Source organism: Phyllobates terribilis, unplaced genomic scaffold (genome assembly GCF_046119375.1).
Source record: "Phyllobates terribilis strain yellow unplaced genomic scaffold, ASM4611937v1 Scaffold_5__5_contigs__length_657084704, whole genome shotgun sequence".
NCBI lineage: Eukaryota > Metazoa > Chordata > Amphibia > Anura > Dendrobatidae > Phyllobates > Phyllobates terribilis.
In genome coordinates, this window is record NW_027362765.1 from 170,876,580 (window position 1) to 170,898,241 (window position 21,662).

Below are 21,662 nucleotides of genomic sequence, written 5' to 3' on the forward strand. Positions count from 1 at the left end.
GTAGTTAAAACTTAGCCTTTAGTCAGATAGGATAAAAAAAATTGTGAGAACGTGCACATGTTAAAAAAGTAGAACCCATAATGCTTACCCCATTTGGATAGAAAAACCTTTAGCTATGATTAAGGATTTTTCTGACGTCTTTCTCTCTTGACTCCAGTCTTACATCGCATTTAAGTCCTAATGGCACCGAGTGTTACATCAGCTCCGACCTGTTCTACCTGGAGGTTCATCTAGATCCAGAGGGGCAGCTGTCTGACGTCAAGGTTGCTCATCAGGGGGAAAGCCCCATGGTAAGTGTAAGCGAGGGCATAATGGTCAAGTACAGCCATAGTGCTCTTCTAATATATGATCGCTACAGGACCTCGGACCACCCCTGATTTCATTATTGTAGAGTACACCCCTTCCATACACTATTATTTTCTATATTTACAGTTCATAGACCCGCGGATCCTGTATTTTAAGCTATTAGCATGACTAGCTACTTATCTGCTGAATCTGAGGACAAGATTAGTTTCTGGGGATAACATTGGGCTTACGACATCAATAAGTTGTGATCTATCACCGGTGATGAAATACTAGCCAGTTGTCTGCCCCCTCTAGAATTGTGATTGAGCCCAATGATCTCTGCTTTTGCCATTACTTGATCATTATCAGTGTGATAATTATTTGCTTTTGCCTTTTACAGAGCAGTCCAGAACTTGTACAGCAACTAAGGTTGGTTACTTTCCATTACGTATGGATATACTGTAGTTTACCGTGGTATTGTAGCATTTAATTACACAGATTATTAAAAAGCAATGCTCAATTTTTGTAATATATATATATATATATATTAATAATACTATTATTTTTTTTTTTTAAGATTAACAACCATGTTGCAATATATCAAAAATACAAATTCACCCTAGTCTTTTTCCAATCCACTGTCTGAGTGTAACACAATGTCACCTGATGATGGGTTTGTGTGCTTTATTCTGTTTGGGTGAAATGACAAGTACACTTTAAAGTAAAAGCATGGTCTTGCTGCCCTCCTCTCCTATAGGAAGTTAAAACTGTTTTCAATGTTTACTAGTCTAATATGCACATGTATAGTGCATGAGAATCGGGACAATCAGTGGGCAGTTCTTCTTCGCCAGCACTGTAAGAGCTGGAACGTCCTCACTTCCCAGCCTGCATTGCTCTTGCCATTGTCCATTGGCTTGCTTGTTCTGAAAATTTAGGTGGTAACACTAGACAGTGACCATTTAAGTAAAGCACTCAGCCATTACATATAAATAATTGGGATCTTAGGGAGAACTATACTTTCAATTGTTAATGTGGTTGTCCCAACACCCAATGCTCACAGCTAATGTTGGTGCAAGAAGGAGGGTGTTTAGTCAACTCATTCCTGATAACAGGTCTCAAGAGGTTGGACCCTTACCCATCATACTCAGATGACCTTAGACAGGTTATTTTAGGCAGTTCTTAAAATAACACTTCATTTTGTTGCTTCACTTTATTTTGGGATCGTACACTGATCTTATGCCCTCCTCCATGCTAACTAGTCATTGACATCCCTGTATGAGCGCTACCATAGCATGGGGTTGATAGTCTACTTATTACTGAAATTTTGCCATAATATAAAGCTAAATTGTAATATATATTGCGTGCAAATCGCATTCCTCCCCTTTTTTTTTTTTTTTTCTTTTTAGGGATAAGAATTTTGAGGACTTCTCTCAGTATTTGAAGAGCCTGGTGAACCTGTACAAGATGCCAGGAGATAAGTGAGTGGCCGCTGGGTGGTGCCAGGCACAGAACGGGCAGTGTGCGAATCCTCCTGATTGCTTGTTGTCTTTCTTCTTCATAGGAAAATGTTTTTAGCACTTCAGTCTTTGGAAATGGACCTCACAAAAATGGCTGCAATGTATTGGTAAGCACAAGATTACACGTGCTGTCATGTCGACGAAGTGATGATCTACAATAGATACATTTTATTAGAAATACATTTAATAACTGATTCATGGGATGTGTGTCTTGCAGGCAGGTGACCAATGCCAGTGTGTTAGACAAAATATTACAGGGGACTGTAGGGCAACTGACGCCAAGAAGTGGAGGTAATCCCTGCAAAAGCAAGAAAATGGTTCTAGAAACCTGACCTATACGGCTCATGACAAAACGTACCTGTTTTGTGTCCTCTTAGGTCATGTTATGAATTTAAAGTATTATGTAACTCCATACGACCTTTTCGACGATGCAACGGGAGCTACAATGACACTAAACGAAGGACATGGTGAGTAATAAACAGGAAAGTGGAGATACTAGCATCCTTCTTCAGAAAATGGAGGCAACACTGCACCACAATTAAATCAATCTTTACACATGCGCGGGTGAATAAAGGAGGATTCAATTAAAGGGGTTATCCAGACTGAGAAGAGAAGCCTGCAGACCAGCGAATCGTGCGCATGTGTGATAGGTACACATTTAGGATTTCCCTGTATTTCCCGTGCGAGTGGGCGATCACTTGACCGGATCTATGCGATTTGCATAGTTGAATTCACGTACCAAACAGACTCTCACTTTTCAATGCTCTGTTAATAGAAGCGGGTAAGAACCTACCTGGCACATGATCACCAGATCACATACATGTGGTTACGTGACTGCCCACTCGCACGGGGAATTGGGACAGTGTGCACAGTGTACGTTGTCACAATTCGCCACTCTGCAGTTACATAGAGTAACTGCAGACTTCCCTTATTAAACCTACACAAAAATGGAGTATGAAACCCTCAATGACAATTATAAGCGTAAAAGATAATTTTTATTTCTAGAAAAATTAAAATCACATATACCACATGTAACAAGAGATCAAACGGGGTAGGAAAGAGCACGATACAGAACTGGCAAATATGGATGGGTCCCTATGGGATAAAGGTAGATCAATCTAAACATTTAAGATCGCATAGAAGGTCATATATTGTACACTGGAGGCCTAAGTAGCAAAGAAAAGGATCCAGACAATCATATTAATAAAGTGCATGCAATGAGAGTCTTACCCATAGGGACACAGGTCACCACCCAGCCAGACTGCAGCCCCGACGCGCGTTTCGCGTAGCTTCCTCGGGGGGCTTCCCTTATTAACCTGAAAACCCCCTTTAATTTTTGTGAAGTGTTGCCTTCACTTCCTGAACTCTGTACAGTGTTTGGACCTTTGGATAAGTCCTTGGGGGCTTACACCACTATTTTGTAATGTTTACGGGTGCTGCTTTCTCACATATCATTCTTGGAGGTCTATGTAATTGGAGAAGTTAATGGTAGCTTTCCTTCTGGTCTGGGTTACTTTATGAATTAGTATGAGCATTCTTCATAATCAAGAGCAAATAAAGGTTAATGCTATCATCCCTGGTGTATGTAGTGGAGGCCAGTGATTAGTAGGATGTGCAGTTTATTCTATGACTAAAATTGGTGTTTGTGATAATTAACCCCTTCGTGACAAATTCCATACTGGTACGTCATATGTTGGGTCTCCATGTATGGAACAGGTGCTGAGCCCCCACCATACTGTGTAGATGCCGGCTGCAATACACAGCTGACTTATTTTCTATATAAGCACTGGCTGGACTGCACCCCAATCGCTTCTGTTTAGCCTTTTAAATGCTGCTGTCAATCACTCCAGTAGGCGTGAACGCCTGAAAATGATGCACGTCAGAATGCACGTTGAGTCCATTGGCACCATAATAGTCAATGGCCCCGTCAGTGCGAACATCTGAATCCTGTTTTGTGGGGGTTTCGGATACAAGCCCCGACGGGACCATTGAACATTGGCAAGTACACACTGTGAAAGGGGCCTTAATGAATTGGAGCTATGAGTTTAAATACTTTTAACACAAAAACCTGATTTAAACAATAGACCTTTTTCTGGTGGCACATTCTTTTAGGTACCATAAACCGAAATATAAAGTAATTGGCATCCTCTGAAGTTTCACTTGTTGCTTCTGTGGTTGCCTTTGGTTTGCCCCACAATTGTTGGTGGATGATGGGATTCTTAGTAGAGGAAGGGTTTCATGATTATATACATTCTTCTCTTACAATACTCTATATTACAGCAGAAGCAAGTGCATGTGTTTGACTGAATGTGTCCTAAATCCAATATATATCTTTCATATCTTTCAGTTCTCCCTCGGTCACTTGGTCTGAATGTATCGGTCACCATTGAAGCCACGTCTGAAGTGTACAAACTACCCATAGCTCCTCTGATCATGGGCTCACATCCCATTGACAATAAGGGGTAAGAAGACGCTCCCATCTGCAGTCTGTACAGTGTTAATAGGGAAACTAGAACCAGTTTTGCATGCAGGACTAGGTTACCTCATTTACAACCCCATATAATTGGAACTGTGCTTAACAATGCATGTAATTTACGAGTTAAAGGGGTTTCCAGTTTCATAAAATCCCATTTCCTCGGCTCCAGTTTGCTATAAAAAAAATAAATAAACTGCGCTTTACTTACCCTCCCTACGTCTTGAATTGACTCTCTCCGCAACTGCTCCCTATGTCTGTTATTGTCTGCAGCGTTGATATCACATTGACAACGCTGCACCTAATCAGTGAGCTTAGCAGCTCAGAGGTCAATGCCGTCAACTCTGGCAGAGCAGCTGAGATCAATTATTGGCTGCTGTGCTGCAGACATGACGTCAGCGCTGCAAACAATGACAGACATCGGGAGCTGTGGCAACGTATTTTTATTTTTTTTTAAGAAAACTACGCCTGTGGGATGGGTTTTCCGACCCCAGAAAAATACCGTTAGGCTGTGTGCCCACGATGCATTTTTTAAGTGTTTCCGCAGCGGCAGAAACGCTTAAAAAACGCATGGTAGAAAGCCTGCCATGTCCCCCAATGATAATCCGCATGTGCTGTGCACATGCTTCGGAAATTTCCGCTGCGGATTATCCTTGCGGAAAAAAACGCAGCACTACCAATTATTTTGCGGAAGCTCTGCGTTTCGCCGCCATTGACTTGCATTAGAACGCGCCAATTCCGCAAGACTGCATCTGTACTTGAGTAATTGGCGCGTTCTAATGTGCGGATGGTACCCGGGTGTGGAGGAGAGGAGAGTCTTATCCACACCCAGGTACCATTAAAAAAGCTGTAAAAAAGAATAAAATAAAAAATAAATATATACTTACCTTCTGGCGGCCCGCGGTGCGCTCCTCCTTGCTTCCCGGCACTTCGCGATGGAATGAAGGACCTGCACTGACGTCAGAGTCATGTGACAGGTCACGCGATGCTGACGTCAGCAGGTCCTTCATTCTACCGCTGCCGGCAGCCAGGACCGAGCGAAGCAAGACAGCGCGGGCCATCGGAGGGTAAGTATATATTTATTTTTATTTTTTTTGACATTCTCTCGGGTCACACTATATAAATCCATGCTGTTTGCATGGATTTATATAGTGTGACCAAGTTGACAAGCACTTTCCAAGTGATGCTAAAATCGCTTGGAAAGCGCTTGACACCCACATGCGGAAATGCAAGTGAAGAACGCTTCATTTCCGCATGTCCCTGGCAGGAAAACGCATGTACAATCCGCATGCGTTTTTTTCTGCCAGGGAGATGCAGAAACGCTCAGGAAAAAATCCTGAGCATTTCTGCATCGTGGGCACATAGCCTTAAAAGGTAACGTGGTTATATTACAAGGCATTGATTTCTCTTTGCAGAACGCCATCATTCTCCGCTGTCACCAACACCAACAGTGTGGACCTTCCTGCCTGTTTTTTCCTAAAGTTTCCGCAGCCAATTCCTGTCTCCAGTGCTTTTATCCAGAAAATCCAAAACTGTACAGGTGAGCGGAGCTACGGGGAATTCTCCTTCCTCACATGTAAGCCCCCATACACATTAGACTAATGTTGGTCTAAGCCACTGAGATCAGCAGGTTAGACCCGACACTATAATATGTATGGGAATGCAGGCTAACTGATCGTCGGGTGAGATGACGATTGGGCATGTCCAATAGCTGACTGGTGATCACTTTGTTCTCCTGGAGATAAGTCACCGGCAGAGATGTCTGTCTGTGGCTTTTTCGTAGAAAACGGGAACGTTGGGCAGAGATTGCTGTTAACCTAATGATTTTTCGAAGCATCGTACGTCGGACAACCATCTAATGTGCATGGCCGGCTGTATTCGAGCAGAGTTTAGTGTTCTATATTCTATCTGTTGCCCCTTTTTACTGCCATTCACCCTGTCCATCACACATCATCTTGCCTTTTTCGTAGGTATTCCTTTGTTTGAAACCCCACCGACCTTCTCGCCTCATTATGAGCTCGTCACCCAATTTGAGCTGGCCAAAGATAAGGAGCCGTCACCGATGAGCCACAACATGCGATTCTATGCAGTATGTATTTTCAATGACCTCTTATGGTTTTGCCTTTAAGGTGCTCCAGGTCTTAAGAGGCACATACACATTTGATAACTTTTCATCTAATGTATAAGGAGATGTCCCTATTGATCTGATAGGGCGCAACATATTAATCGATGGGGTTCATCCCTAGAACAGAGCTCTGTCTGAATGGGTCGGAAGTCAGGCATATGCACCTCCACTCCATCCGTTATCTATGGGACTGCTGGAAATGACCGAGCACAGTTATCAACTATCTGCAGCAATCCCATAAAGAAAGACATGTTCAACATCTGACCTATTTCGGCAGAGCGCCATACTTGGGATTGGTCGAGCGACCAGCAATCAATACATTATTCCCTATCACATCAATAGCTGGTAACATATATACTTTGTACAACCTTTTTAAAGGGGTTGTGTGCTACTGGACAAACCACAGGCTTCTGCATAAATTAAAAAAAATCTATACTTTCTTCCTGGACTGGCAGTGCTCCTCCGCTTTCAACCCTGTGTTCCCCACTGGATATAAATAATGTCACGTGACTGCTGCAGCCAATCAGCAGCCGCTGATCTACTGCAGCCTTCACATTTTTGTCCTAGCGGCAAAAATACTGAACTTTACACTCTAATGGTGCCAGTCTGGAAGATAAGTAATTTGTTTTCAATTATGCAATACCCTGGGGTCAGTAATAAGAGATGTCCAGTAGTGGGGAACCCCTTTTGATTTAAAAAAAAAAAAAAGTGGACTCGCTTGTGAATAATATTAATGGATTAAATCATGTTTTTTTATGGTTTCATTCCAGTCTCTACCAGGTCAGCAGCATTGCTATTTTGTAAATAAAGATGCTCCTCTTCCTGATGGGAGATGCCTGCAGGGGACCCTACTGAGTAAGATACCATTCCAGCACCCTGCACGGGTTCCCACCATCCTCAACCTCATCCGACACCAGATGGCTTGTAACACGCTGATTGGGAGCTGTGTGAAGCGCACTGTGGTTAAAGAAGGTACGTCACTGCCATAGGTTTCATAGAAGTACCCCCAGAAGTGGAGTCCTTTATGGGTTTCGATGCTTCTTCAAAAGTTTTGTTTTAAGCTTATAGTTTGTAGTATTGGTGTCCCAAAAAAATGCAGTCATAAACAATCCATTACAGGACTGGTCAAACTGTATAATACAAAATGAATGGTAATAAGTTACATAACTGTTCTTTATGTTGTCATCTAAAACTTGATAAATTATATATATATTCATATTATTGAATTTGACTTATTTAATATGCACCAGAAATTAGACCTTGTGTCTTGTTGATATCTGAAATACAGGGGAATCTTGTTCTCTTTTCCCAGCTTTTAGGACCTCCCTAGGGAGTTCTTACAAATAATCCTAATGCAGTAGATGGGTACAGGCTTAGCCCTAAAAATCGTATAAATTTTGCATGCTATATATATATTTTTTTCCTGTCCTTTAGATTGCCCTAACCTCTTGCAATTTGAGGTTTCCCCCCTCTCTGACTCCTGTATCAGCATCTCATTTCAGCATCCGGTTAATGACTCTTTGGTTTGTGGTAAGTATGTCTTTAGACTTGGAAAGGTCTGGAATTGGGACGAGAAAACTACTATAGGTTGCAAAAGTTGTAGTGCCCATACGGAAACAAGTTTGGCTTTTCTAATTGACCTGTATCTATTATGCAATTTCCACTTTATTTTATATTGTTGCCTTGTTTTGCAGTGCCCTCTGTTGTAGAGCCGTCTAAGTAAAAATGTAGAATTGCAGCTCAGCTTCCATTAAAAGGGTTATCCTACAATATAATGTGTTTTTTTTCTATTTGGAAACCACAGTACCTACACACCCTAGAATATATAGTACTATGCATAAATGAATTTACAATGGGTCTCTATTGTCAGCTGTTCTGCATCACTGAATAAAGTGAGCAGTCCTGCAAGGCCCTACATGTGAGTACTGATTTATTTGGGGAAATCACATTTTCCAGAATCCCTCCGCCTTTCACAGCAGTGGTAATCCCACCACCGTCTTGTCGATGGTTCTAGTAAATTATCTAAAGTGTAATTTCAGCTATGCTCCAAACACTGCTAATCTGTATCTACTTATAGTTTAATGTGGTTTTCCGGGGTAAAGTTAAATTTCAGCAGACAGTTTAAAAGTGTGCCCTATGCACACTGTCAGGATTCTGCACTGTTTCCTATTCGAATGGTCATCAAGTGACCACTCACATTCGGTTTGTATACTGACGGCCAAGTGACGACACTTCTCATCTGATTTTCTCAGTAGAACATTTAGAGAAGCTGGAAAAGTTGCTGTATTCAACCAGGCGGGTATAATCCCTACCTAGTGGTAGGGATTATACCCACGGTCCTGTGTCCCCCAATATATTCAACAAGAGATTTTACACTAAATACAAAAATCTAAATTTTTTCCCCATCTGCCATCAGTGGAGAGTCGGGAGTCCTCCATTTTTTTCAGTCCTGCCAGTGTTGGGGGGCTGAGGCCATGTACATTTTCTGAAGCCATTGTAGACACGATATAGTCATCACTCTATTACTCCATGACTAATTGACATTTCTTTCCATGCAGTTGTAATGGACGTTCAGGATTCCACCCATGTATCCTGCAAGCTCTACAAAGGTCTGTCTGATGCTCTCATCTGTACAGACGATTTCATCACTAAAGTGGTTCAGAGGTAAGTTCATTACTCTGCGAACCTCCTGTGTATTGCATGTACACAGCAGCTGACATTTAGCCTTGGCGAGTGTGAAGTTTATTGCTTTTTATTTATTTTTGCTAAGAATTGTCATGGAGTTCTGCCGCACTCGATGTTGTTAGGAGTCACTATGACTGGCACTGTTACTGGTGGGATTTATGGCCAGTGCTGTTATTTGTGAAGACTTTCTAAAAGACGCAATCAAGTCTGCAATGTCAGGAAGCATACACAGTGTTTTACCTTATTTTTCAGACTAGAAGATGCATGCAAGATAGAGACAGCAGAAAATAAGAAAAACGTTTTTCCTATTAATTAAAAGTTCCATGGTGGTGTAAAGTGGAGGGGTTATTGCTAATTTTAAAGTACTAGGTTAGAATAGGGAGGTAATAAATCTATTGTTAGTGTCTCTCTGACTCGTGTATTATACACACACAGCTCTGCTACATATGCACAAATCCATACTCACACAGCTCTGCTACATATGCATATATAGACACACAGCTCTGCTACAAATGCGCATATAGACACACAGCTCTGCTACAAATGCGCATATAGACACAGCTCTGCTACAAATGCGCATATAGACACAGCTCTGCTACATATACATGTATGGACACAGCTCTGCTACAAATGCGCATATAGACACACAGCTCTGCTACAAATGCGCATATAGACACACAGCTCTGCTACAAATGCGCATATACACACACAGCTCTGCTACAAATGCGCATATAGACACAGCTCTGCTACAAATGCGCATATAGACACAGCTCTGCTACAATTGCGCATATAGACACAGCTCTGCTACAAATGTGCATATAGACACAGCTCTGCTACATATACATGTATGGACACACAGCTCTGCTACATATACATGTATGGACACACAGCTCTGCTACATATGCATGTATGGACACAGCTCTGCTACATATGTATATATAGACACAGCTCTGCTACATATGTATATATAGACACAGCTCTGCTACATATGCATATATGGACACAGCTCTGCTACATATGTGTATATATAGACACAGCTCTGCTACATATGCGTATATAGACACAGCTCTGTTACATATGTGTATATAGACACACAGCTCTGTTACATATGTGTATATAGACACAGCTCTGTTACATATGTGTATATAGACACAGCTCTGTTACATATGTGTATATAGACACACAGCTCTGTTACATATGCGTATATAGACACAGCTGTGCTACATATATATATATATATATATATATATATATATATATATATATGACACAAAGCTCTGCTACATATGCAAATATAGAGACAGCTACAGCTCTGCTACATATGTATATATATAGACACACAGCTCTGCTACATATGCATATATAGACACAGCTCTGCTACATATGTGTATATAGAGTATATAGACACAGCTCTGCTACAAATGCGCATATAGACACAGCTCTGCTACATATACATGTATGGACACACAGCTCTGCTACATATACATGTATGGACACACAGCTCTGCTACATATGCATGTATGGACACACAGCTCTGCTACATATGCATATATGGACACACAGCTCTGCTACATATGTATATATAGACACAGCTCTGCTACATATGTATATATAGACACAGCTCTGCTACATATGTATATATAGACACAGCTCTGCTACATATGTATATATAGACACAGCTCTGCTACATATGTATATATAGACACAGCTCTGCTACATATGTATATATAGACACAGCTCTGCTACATATGTGTGTATATATAGACACATCTCTGCTACATATGCATATATAGACACACAGCTCTGCTACATATGCATATATAGACACAGCTCTGCTACATATGCATATATAGACACACAGCTCTGCTACATATGCTTATATAGATAAACAGCTCTGCTACATATGCGTATATAGACAAACACAGCTCTACTACATGTACACTACATTCACATAGACACACACAGCTGTGCTACATGCACATTTACACACACACACACACACACACACTATTCATTACTATATATTGCAGTTCCAGGTTGGGACCCGATTGGAGACTGCATGAGCTGAGCAGCTGAAGTACCTTCCACACAACTCAAGGACCTTTCAGTTCGTATGTTCAGTCACATGACCTGAATGGTCCTTGAACTAATCAGGTGGAAGGTCCTTCACCTGCTGAGCTCGTGCAGCATCTGTTGAAGCTCGTACAGCTCTGAACCTATCAGATAAGATCAGTGTACTGCAGGGGAAGACAGCAGTTCTCCACCACAGGAAGCTGCCTCCAGACTATAAGACAAACACACTTTTTAATTTTTAGCAAGAGGTTTTCTTGTTAAAGTGCAAGTCTTCTAGTCCGAACAATACTGTAATTTCCTCTAGTGCCATAGCTGTAGGTAGAGCCGAAGTACCAGTATTATATACAGGTGCATCTCACTAAATTAGAATATCATCAAAAAGTTAATTTATTTCAGTTCTTCAATACAAAAAGTGAAACTCGTATATTACATAGAGTCATTACAAACAGAGTGATCTATTTCAAGTGTTTATTTCTGTTAATGTTGATGATTATGGCTTACAGCCAATGAAAACACAAAGGTCATTATCTCAGTAAATTAGAATACTTTATAACAACAGCCTGAAAAATGTTTTTAAAATCCGAAATGTTGGCCTACTGAAATGTATGTTCAGTAAATGCACTCAATAGTTGGTCGGGGCTCTTTTTGCATCAATTACTACATCAATGTGGCGTGGCATAGAGTCGATCAGCCTGTGGCACTGCTGAGGTGTTATGGAAGCCCAGGTTGCTTTGATAGCAGCCTTCAGCTCATCTGCATTGTTGGGTCTGGTGTCTCTCATCTTCCTCTTGACAATACCCCATAGATTCTCTATGGGGTTAAGGTCAGGCGAGTTTGCTGGCCAATCAAGCACAGTGATACTGTTGTTTGTAAACCAGGTATTGGTGCTTCTGGCAGTGTGGACAGGTGCCAAGTCCTGCCAGCGAATGAAATTTCCATCTCCAAAAAGCTTGTCGGCAGAGGGAAGCATGAAGTGCTCTAAAATTTCCTGGTAGACGGCTGCGCTGACTTTGTTCTTGATAAAACACAGTGGACCTACAGCAGCAGATGACATGGCTCCCCAAACCATCAATGATTGTGGAAACTTCACACTAGACCTCAAGCAGCTTGGATTGTGTGCCTCTCCACTCTTCCTCCACACTCTGGGACCTTGTGGAGTGTGTCAATGACTGCCTTCTGGACGTCAGTCAGGTCAGCAGTCTTCCCCATGATTGTGGAGCCTACTGAAACAGACCAAGGGACCTTTTTAAACGCTTAGGAAGCCTTTGCAGGTGTTTTTTTGTTAATTATTTTAATTTACTGAGATAATGACTTTTGTGTTTTCAATGGCTATAATCCATAATCATCAACATTAACAGAAATAAACACTTGAAATAGATCACTCTGTTTGTAATGATTCTATATAATATATGAGTTTCACTTTTTGTATTGAAGAACTGAAATAAATTAACTTTTTGATGATATTCTAATTTAGTGAGATGCACCTGTATGGCACAGGTTTTCATTGTCCAGGGGTTTTAAGTAACGCCTCAGTTTTGATGTTGCTGCGATGTCCTTTGAAGCTCTCTTTCTTCAGTTAAAGGGCCTGATGTAACCTCCGCCCATCCCTGCCACAAAGGCTCCACAGCCCTGGAGTTCAGTAGTACATTAATTGCTAAAGGTGCATTTACACTGAAAGATTATCATTACCAATTGTTCCTAGGAACGCTCATTTCATGATAGTCGTCCAGTGTAAACAGGCTGCCGATCACCAGATAAATGAAGAAAACACTCGTTCGTGTGGTGAAATAGTTTGTGCTGCGCAAAAAATCATAATTCTCTATACATCTGGTGTAAACAGGACTTGCAGTAATGAGAACATTGGCAGCTATTTATTACAGATTGCTTAGTATGAACCATTAAATGTGGTATGCCTGTGTAAACACGCTAGTAAAGAGAATCTGTTAGCAGGTTTTTGTTATGTAATCTGAGGGCAGCACCAGGTAGGGGCTGAGACTGTGATTACAGCGATGTGTCACTTAATAGGCTGTGTGCTGTTGTTTCAATACAATGAGTGTTTTATCAGCTGGAGATTATCACTGCCTGAACTGGTGCCCTTGTGAGACCTGGTCCAACTCTGCCTCCAGTACTGATTAGCAGCTTATTGTCAGTAAACCATATACACAGAAAGCTGCTCATCAGTGATGTGGGCGGCGTTAGCTTTTTGAGCTCTGCTGAATCTAAAAACTGCACCCAATAAACTAAGTGATACATCATTGGAATTGGGGATTCTTCCTCTACATTATGCTGCTCTCAAATGAGGTAGCAAAATCCTGGTAACCGATTCCCTTTATACGATCGCTGGTTGGTAAATATCTTCCGATTTGGCAATTGTTTAATACCACAAATCGGTTAATGCCCACCTTAAAGAACTGGGGGGTAAATGACGGAGCCATCTTGCTGAAGGAAGAGGGAAGGCTTTTTCCTCCAGGACACACAATTATTCGGTTCCTCAGCCCTCTAATCCTAGCTTCCTCACAATTTCAAGTTCATTTAAAGGGGTTGGCCACTTTATTTTACCAAATATGTTGGGGGCCTGATGTGGCACTTAGTAATATATAAGTATGACAGGTTCTCCTCCTGCACTTGTTAGTGAGGCTTTCTTCCCAGACTGCAGAGCTCTCCTTCCACAAAATGGCAGCTAATGGAGGAGCATATGACCAGACCTGACCATTGGCCTCCTCCAATTAAAAAGCAGCTTTAAAAAAATCTGTGTTATTTTTTTTGATTGGAGGAGGCAGACCATCAACTATGATGAGACCAGCAGAGCTGTGCAGCCTGTAAGGAAGGTGGCAGCAGCAACTGCAGGAGGAGAACCTGTCATGTATTAGTGCCAAAAATTATATCCCCAACACATCTGTTAAGACATAAGTACCAACAGTTAGGATTGATTGGATTGCTGCTCTGTGTATTAACCCCTCATCTACTCGGTGCCGCTCCCAGGAAATCTTAGTCTAGTAAGTCCAGTGCTCAGACCTGAATTACACTTGGTGTGTTCTTTACGTGGAATATAATGTTTATGTGACGCACCGATTGTCACTGGAGTAGGAGATCTGCACACGGTGCTGCGTGTAAAGACAATGGAGTTTTTTTTTCTTTTTATGACAACCCATAAATTACTTTAAGAAATGTCAAGATGAAAAATGAATTGTGTTCTCTCTTGGGATTGGTATTTCTGACCTGCAGGATGTCGGAGCTCTGCTCTATTACTAAATGACATTCCACTCTTGTTGCTCATCAGTCAGTAATGCCGAAAAAGGGTGTTATACAGGTTTATCCTGAGTGATGGAAAGCGTCTGCCTTCCCTGCTGTAATAATATGTTATATTATGCTTTATTGGTGCCTGTAAATCGCTGGAACACACAGCTGCCTATTTGCCACACGTAGAACTGACAACGTAGGCCGATAGGTAGGCTCACTACACAGTGTTTTTTCTAAACCGACTTCTGAAAATCCTGGCAGCACGTACCTCACAGCAGCAGGGCTAGATTAAGCCTAATCACTATGGCGCAGAGATGATCGGCTCAGGGACCAGGCTTTGCTGCCTGACTTTCTTGCATTTGGTTCCTGGGTGCTTCTAGTGTGAAATGTCCCCTGAAAAAGTGGCATAATCCAGCACAAAAAGAGTTAAAGCTCACAAACGCGTCATTTTTTTTTCTTATTTCAAACACATAACCAGATGTGTGATTATCTTCTTGTGTTCCTGTGTTTTTTTTTTTAAGGGGCTTAATAAAAATCTGTAGTTTGAATGTACTTTTTTGGACTTTGGACAAAAGTATTCAGGCCCTCTATGCTACGTAACAGACTGCTGAATCGTGACAGCATGCATTGTGCACTCTCTCACGATTCCCCATGCAAGCCGGCAGTCACATGGCAGCATGTATGCAATTTACATGCTTGCACTCACATGCCAAGAAAACTCATCCTGATTCTATTAATTCACTTCTATTGAGAGAGGCCAAATGAGTCTAGTTGCCACGTGACCACAAGTATTTGAATTGCAAAGATGCAGTCACGACTAGAAAAACTGAGGGATCTTGACACCGTGCCTTGTGCAGTCTGCTGACTTGGACAGAAGTGATTGCAGACTTTTTCCCAAGCCTAGACAATGCCTTTAAACTCTTTGTTGCAGATTTTACTATTTAATTTTTGGACTGTCTGTCTGAGCTGGTTGGTCCACGAGTAAACATGAACTACACACAGGATGGATGCTGAAGCATCTAATAGTCGTTACTGCTGGATTGGTGTACTGAGTCCCTCCTTTTTTTTATTATCTAGTATTAGTTGCATAAAGATGGATGTTGTAACTGACTGCAGAAAGTTCAAAAACTTAAAAGAGGATATCTGGGACTTTGAAAGAAAAAAAAATGTGCCTAAGCATTAACAGGCAGGTAGTTGCTACCTCCTACCTGCCTGTTGTACCCATGGCCGTGCTTCGAATCTGCTGATGTGACATCGACAGAGCGTTGGCGTCTTTTCCACCCTGCTCTGTCGATGGGTCTGGACTGCCAACGTCATGCTTATTGACTACAAGCTCCCGCAGTTAGGTTGCGGGCATCCGGCTGTCAATCAGCATGGCGTCGGCAGTCCCGCCTTGTCATCAGAGCAGGGTGGAAAAGAAGCCGCTGCTCTGTCGACGTGACGTCAGCAGAGGCTGCTGAATCACTGACAGGAGCGGTATGTAAACGCTCTGTGCCGGTGAAGAACGGCGCTGCGCACGACAGGCAGGTAGGTAACACATACCTGCCTGTTAGTGCTTAGGCACTTTTTTTTATTATTTAACAAAGTCCCGGATAACCCCTTTAAAGGAAAAGACTAACTCAGGGGCATATTTGCAATGGATGTTTACTGTAGATTTTTTTTTTTTCAATTGGAAATCCAGGTTCATTACGGTGTACAATACTTTTTTCTGAATGGATAAGGCACTTACATTTGTATTCACGTTTGTTACCTTAAATTGAGATTTTCATACTTATATATTTTGCTTTTTTTTGTTACATAGGTGCATGTCTATTCCTGTGACTATGCGAGCCATTCGCAGGAAAGCTGAGACCATCCAGGCTGATACTCCTGCACTGTCACTTATTGCTGAGACCGTGGAAGATATGGTGAAGAAAAACCTTCCACCGGCTAGTAGTCCAGGCTACGGAATGACCACTGGCTCCTCTACCTTAATCACAACCCCAACCAGCTCATATCCCTCAGGATCCATAACTGCTCTTTTCAACATGAATAACATTGGTAGCATGGGTATGAAAGAGCGCCATGACTCCACGGGGCATGGGGACGACTACAATAAAGTAACACAGAATCCCATACTAACCAGCCTTCTTCAGATCACAGGAAATGTGGGTGGAAATATAGGCTCAAGTCCCACACCGCCTCATCATACCCCACCTCCTGTTTCTTCCCCAGCTAGCAATACTAAAAACCATCCCATGCTAATGAACTTGCTCAAGGACAATCCAGCACAGGACTTTTCAAGTTTGTATGGCAGTAGTCCTCTTGAAAGACAGAACTCTTCTGGATCTCCTCGAACAGATCTAGGTCAATCAGGAACTGGAAAACCCAAGAAAAAGAGACCTAGGACAGATAAAATGAAAAATCAAACTGAAGATGACTTTCAAAGGGAGCTTTTCTCCATGGATGTGGACTCCCAAAACCCAATATTTGATGTAAGCATGGCCGGTGATGCCCTGGACACACCTCATATTACACCAGCACCAAGCCAGTGTGGCACACCTCCTACAGTATACCAGCAGCCAATGACTCATACCCAGTCTGGTATGCAAAGAATGGTGAGACTGCCTAGTACCGACACCATTATTCCAGACGTTACAGATATCCTCTCCGACATAGCAGAGGAAGCTTCAAAGCTTCCAGGAACTGGGGAAGATTGCCCCAACCTTGGTACTCCGGTCAGAGACTCTTCCAGCTCTGGTCACTCTCAAAGCACTCTGTTTGACCCAGATGTGTTTCCGGTAGATGGTGCAGGTGGTGGAGACATTCCTTATGCAGATGCCGCTGATCTCATTGCAGAGGCACATGGAAGCCCAAATAGTGACTCTTCTAATAATTTCTTCAACAGCATGGATTTTAACCCAGAATTACTGAACAGTCAAAGCGGTTTTACAGATGACTTCAATGATGAAAGCAGCCAGAGCGACGATCATGATTTTTCTGGGCAGGACTTTTCTGGGCAGGGGCTATCACTGGGTGTAGTTTCAGGAATTCCTGTTGATGGGAGTGAAGGCAAGTACAAGGTAGGGCAAGCGGCTGAAACAGTAGATTTTAGTATTATTGGAGGTGGCAAGGGACTGGGTGGGGTGGATATTCTTGAATCTCATAGTAGAAGTCAGAGCCCTTTACTTGGAGATTTGACAAAAGACAGACCACAAAAACAGAGAGCGAAAGAGGGAAGCAATGGGGGAGGGAGTGGAGGAGGATTAAGTGGGATCCAAGGTTCAGGCTTAGATTCAAAATCAGGAAAGCGCAGCAGAACGCCTTCTAGTGATGGTAAAAGCAAAGAAAAGCCACCCAAACGCAAGAAAGAGTCTGAAGGAAAATCACCCTCAAATATTGCTAATCGCCCATTTACCCCACCCACTAGTACTGGTGGTTCAAAATCTCCAGGAACATCAGCAAGATCTCAAACTCCTCCTGGAATGGCCACTCCCCCAATACCGAAAATCACCATTCAAATTCCCAAAGGTACGATGAGTGTTGGGAAGCCAACTTCCCATAGTCAGTATTCAAGCAGTGGTTCAGGAAACTCATCGAGTAGCAAAAGTCATCATGGACACTCCACATCATCTTCCTCTTCTGCCTCAGGAAAAATTAAGAACAGCAAGTCCGATGGGTCATCTGGAATAAAGATGAGCAGTGGAGGAAGTGGATTGTACACTAGTCCAGCTGGATCAGGGGGTAGCCAGTCTAAAAGTGGCTCTCAGTCATTAGGCAAGCAAGGATCTTCTCCTATCACCAAGCATGGGTTAGGAAGTGGAGTCAGTAGTTCTGTAAGTAGCAAGACTAAACCACAGGGAAAACCATCGGTGTTAATGAACCCCTCTCTTTCCAAGCCAAATATTTCTCCTTCACACTCCAGACCATCTGGAGGCTCCGACAAGTTATCTTCCCCAATGAAACCAATGCCAGGGACGCCACCATCTTCAAAAGCCAAGTCGCCTATTGGTTCAGGGGGTTCTCATTTGTCAGGGGGAGGTTCAAATTCCACAATGAAGTCATCATCTGGTCTAGTTTCTTCAGGATCTCTTTCACAAAAACCAAACTCCTCCTCTTCTTCCTCCTCTTCCTCATCGTCCTCTTCATCGTCGTCGTCCTCTTTTTCAGGTGGCTCCAACGTCTCCCAGAACCTTCATGGTAGCTCAAAAGGGAAGTCTCCAAGTAGAAATAAAAAACCCTCGCTAACAGCTGTTATAGATAAGCTCAAACATGGGGTGGGTACAGGAGGTCCTGGTTCAGAGGATCCTATGGAGGCTCCCGGTGGGGGAGGAAATTCTGTGGCCCCTAGTCACGGAATGTCCTCAAAACATGGACTTGTGGGAGGCGAATTCCCTGTTAAGCGTGAAAAGAGTGAGAAAGACAAATCAAAAGTTTCAGTATCTGGTGGATCTTCTGATTCATCCAAGAAAGGAGACTCAAAGGGCTCAGGAAGTACTGGAGTAGCCAAAATTATTATCAGCAAGCATGATGGAGGGTCACCAAGTATCAAAGCAAAAGTAACCCTACAGAAGCCTGGAGAAGGTGGTGGGGATGGGTTGAGGTCACAGATGCCTAAAAGCTATGGTTCACCCTTGATCAGTGGTTCAACTCCAAAGCATGAGCGCTGTTCACCAAGCCACAACAAATCACCAGCATATACCCCACAAAACTTGGACAGTGAAAGTGAATCAGGTTCTTCTTCAGTTGCTGAAAAATCTTATCAAAATAGTCCCAGCTCAGATGACGGAGGAGGCGGCCGTACACAGCCAGAGTACAGTGCAGAAAAGCACAAAAAGCATAAAAAAGAAAAGAAGAGGTTGAAGGACAAGGATCGAGATCGAGAAAAGAAGAAGTCCTACAGTATGAAGGCCGAAAGTTGGTCCAAGTCACCAATATCTTCAGACCCTACATTATCCCTGGGTGGTGGCTCTCTCTTATCTTCGGAAAGAGCAGCCCGTCCAAGTCCAGGTTTCTTAATCAATGAAGAGGATGACTTGATGGATGTGGCTCTGCTAGGGAACTGAACTTTGTAACAGGACCTAGATCGAGTGCAGTGGCTATGTGTGCTGTTTCAGTTATAGGTTTGTTCCTCTTGCTGCTGGTAGGTCTAGATTCGTCTGGCAGTAGATAGGATCCACTATTTTATTTTTTATCAGTCCCATTTTAAATATAAGTTATAAATAAGAAAAATCCATTATAACGAGTTTTACCACTTTTTGATTTAGTGGACTTTTTACCTATGCACAGTGGAGGCAGCTGCAATGAGCTAAGCTTCAATACATTGTTGTGTATCAGTTTGAGCTCTTTATTCTCTCCCTACTTTGTATTAATTGTATTATGGCTACAACCACCATGTGTAGGTGAAGTGTTCACATTAAAATAGTTGAAACAAACGTCAGTATTTAAAAAAAAAAAAAAAAAAAAGTAAAGGCATCGGGTTTTGGTGTAGCTTTTAAGAAATCCGTTGATAGAAGGACATTGCTTGTGAGAATGTGTTACATGAATGTACATAACAGAATTGATTTTGATAAAGATCTGTAAGCATTACACACACAGGTTTGTAAGGCTTTTCTTCTGTAGTTGTGTTCTTCACATAAACTAAATTCAGCTGTGATTTAAAAAAAAAATGCCTTATTTTTTTAAACATCCCACTCACCTAATTTGTAATTCTGATTTATTTGTAATAATTCTATTTTAAAAAGTTTACATTTTATTTTGTGTAAATACCCCTTTCCTATATGTAAATAATTTTTCCTGAAATTTTTTTTTTTTGTCATTCTACTCCAAACAAAAAAAAAAAAAAAAAAGCAAAAATCTTTTGAAAAGAGTTCAGGAAATGTTTATTATGGAAATAAAATGTTTGGCATAAAATTTGTTTCAGTGATACATTTATTTTTTAATCAGTAAACTCCCTACTATGCCTGGGTGTTTGCCTTCAGTAGCTTTAACACTGCTGTATAGCCTCATCCTAAAATTCCTGGTGGTTAATGATGTCGGTTGTGTTGCTAGAGTTGGCAATTACCCTCAAAGCCTTAAAAAGTTCCAACGGGATGGATGTTTTTTTTTTTTTTTTATGGTCTTCCAGACTGTGGCTTGGCAAGAGCATAGTCTGTAGCAATCATTTTAGGTGACCACAAGAGAAGGTGGAAGTATGAGCAGAGACGGAGTTTAAGTTTTGGCACTCTGACATTGCAGTCCCTCTGAATCACCACCATAATGTTGGGTTGACTAGCAAGCAATAGAAAAGGTGCTGAAGTAACTTCAATATATGGTAGTACTGGGTGCTTTTGATTATGTAATACTTGGCATTTGGAAGTTTTAGTAAGGCGAGTCTCCTTTTGATTCTGAACTATAATTTCAGGAATAAGTCTAAAAGTACTATATTTGTATGTGGGGTGTTTATAAGGTTTTGTCATTGATTTAAACCAAATCGGTTAGATTTCTACTTGCCATTGTTAAGATAAAACTTGGGCTCTGTTTATGCTGGTGTTGATTCGTTCTTGGGGGTTGCTTGGGGCAGTCATAGTGTATTTTGCACCCTTCATCCCCAAAGGACTTTATTGTAAGTCATTTGTATTCTTCAGAGTTTTGGGAGCATCATGGTTCTAGTGTGAACAGAGCATGTTTCACAAAGATAGTTGATATAGGCTTTTAGCTTTTCTGTGAAACAAAATCTGATTATTATGAACGTGTGAATATACAATAGCTTCCAGCAGAAAGTATTTGATTCTTAAGGATTGGGTAGGTGTTGCCTTATTGACTTCAACCAGCCTAAATCAAAAGATTGTTAGTTCAGACTAAAAAATTTGGGAGTAATTAAATTTTCAGATTTCTGTATAATGTGGTGTTGTACAATCTTAACTTTTTTCAGGTTAAAAGGTAAAAAAAAAAAAAGTTGTAACTTCAGTAGACAAGATACCCAGATATTTATTTATTGATAGACTAGAAATACGGTAAATCTTCCATCCTGATTGTCAGAGCAGAGGTTTAGCATTTGGGACAGTCTGTGTTAATTTTGAAATTATGCTTCTTTTCTTCTTCATTATGGCGCCAATAATTGACCTCTCTGGATTAATCTATTATTTTTGAGTTATGGGATCACTGTAGATTAATCAAAACCAACTACCTTCATTGCAATCCTAAAGTTTGAAATCAGACTCTTTAAGTTTCTGCTCAATCCAGTTCACTATCTCTTATTTCTAGCAGTATTATATTTTGGGCTTCCAGATTGATTAGAAAAAGA

The 21,662-nt window shown here is 41.6% G+C and overlaps 1 protein-coding gene across 2 annotated transcripts in view; it reads left to right on the forward strand.

The window, feature by feature from the left end:
• MED1 (mediator complex subunit 1) overlaps positions 1 to 19,700 on the forward strand; it is a 33,208-nt gene extending 13,508 nt beyond the window's left edge. For both annotated transcript variants that reach the window (XM_073683415.1, XM_073683416.1), the window contains exons 5-17: positions 158 to 290; positions 686 to 714; positions 1,692 to 1,763; positions 1,847 to 1,909; positions 2,020 to 2,093; positions 2,180 to 2,269; positions 4,150 to 4,264; positions 5,691 to 5,815; positions 6,246 to 6,364; positions 7,171 to 7,372; positions 7,835 to 7,930; positions 8,959 to 9,064; positions 16,200 to 19,700. In XM_073683415.1, the coding sequence (XP_073539516.1) occupies positions 158 to 290; positions 686 to 714; positions 1,692 to 1,763; positions 1,847 to 1,909; positions 2,020 to 2,093; positions 2,180 to 2,269; positions 4,150 to 4,264; positions 5,691 to 5,815; positions 6,246 to 6,364; positions 7,171 to 7,372; positions 7,835 to 7,930; positions 8,959 to 9,064; positions 16,200 to 19,443 (4,468 nt within the window). In that variant the 3' untranslated portion in view covers positions 19,444 to 19,700. The remainder of the gene's footprint in view (positions 1 to 157; positions 291 to 685; positions 715 to 1,691; positions 1,764 to 1,846; positions 1,910 to 2,019; positions 2,094 to 2,179; positions 2,270 to 4,149; positions 4,265 to 5,690; positions 5,816 to 6,245; positions 6,365 to 7,170; positions 7,373 to 7,834; positions 7,931 to 8,958; positions 9,065 to 16,199) is intronic.
• Positions 19,701 to 21,662: the final 1,962 nt, after the last annotated feature.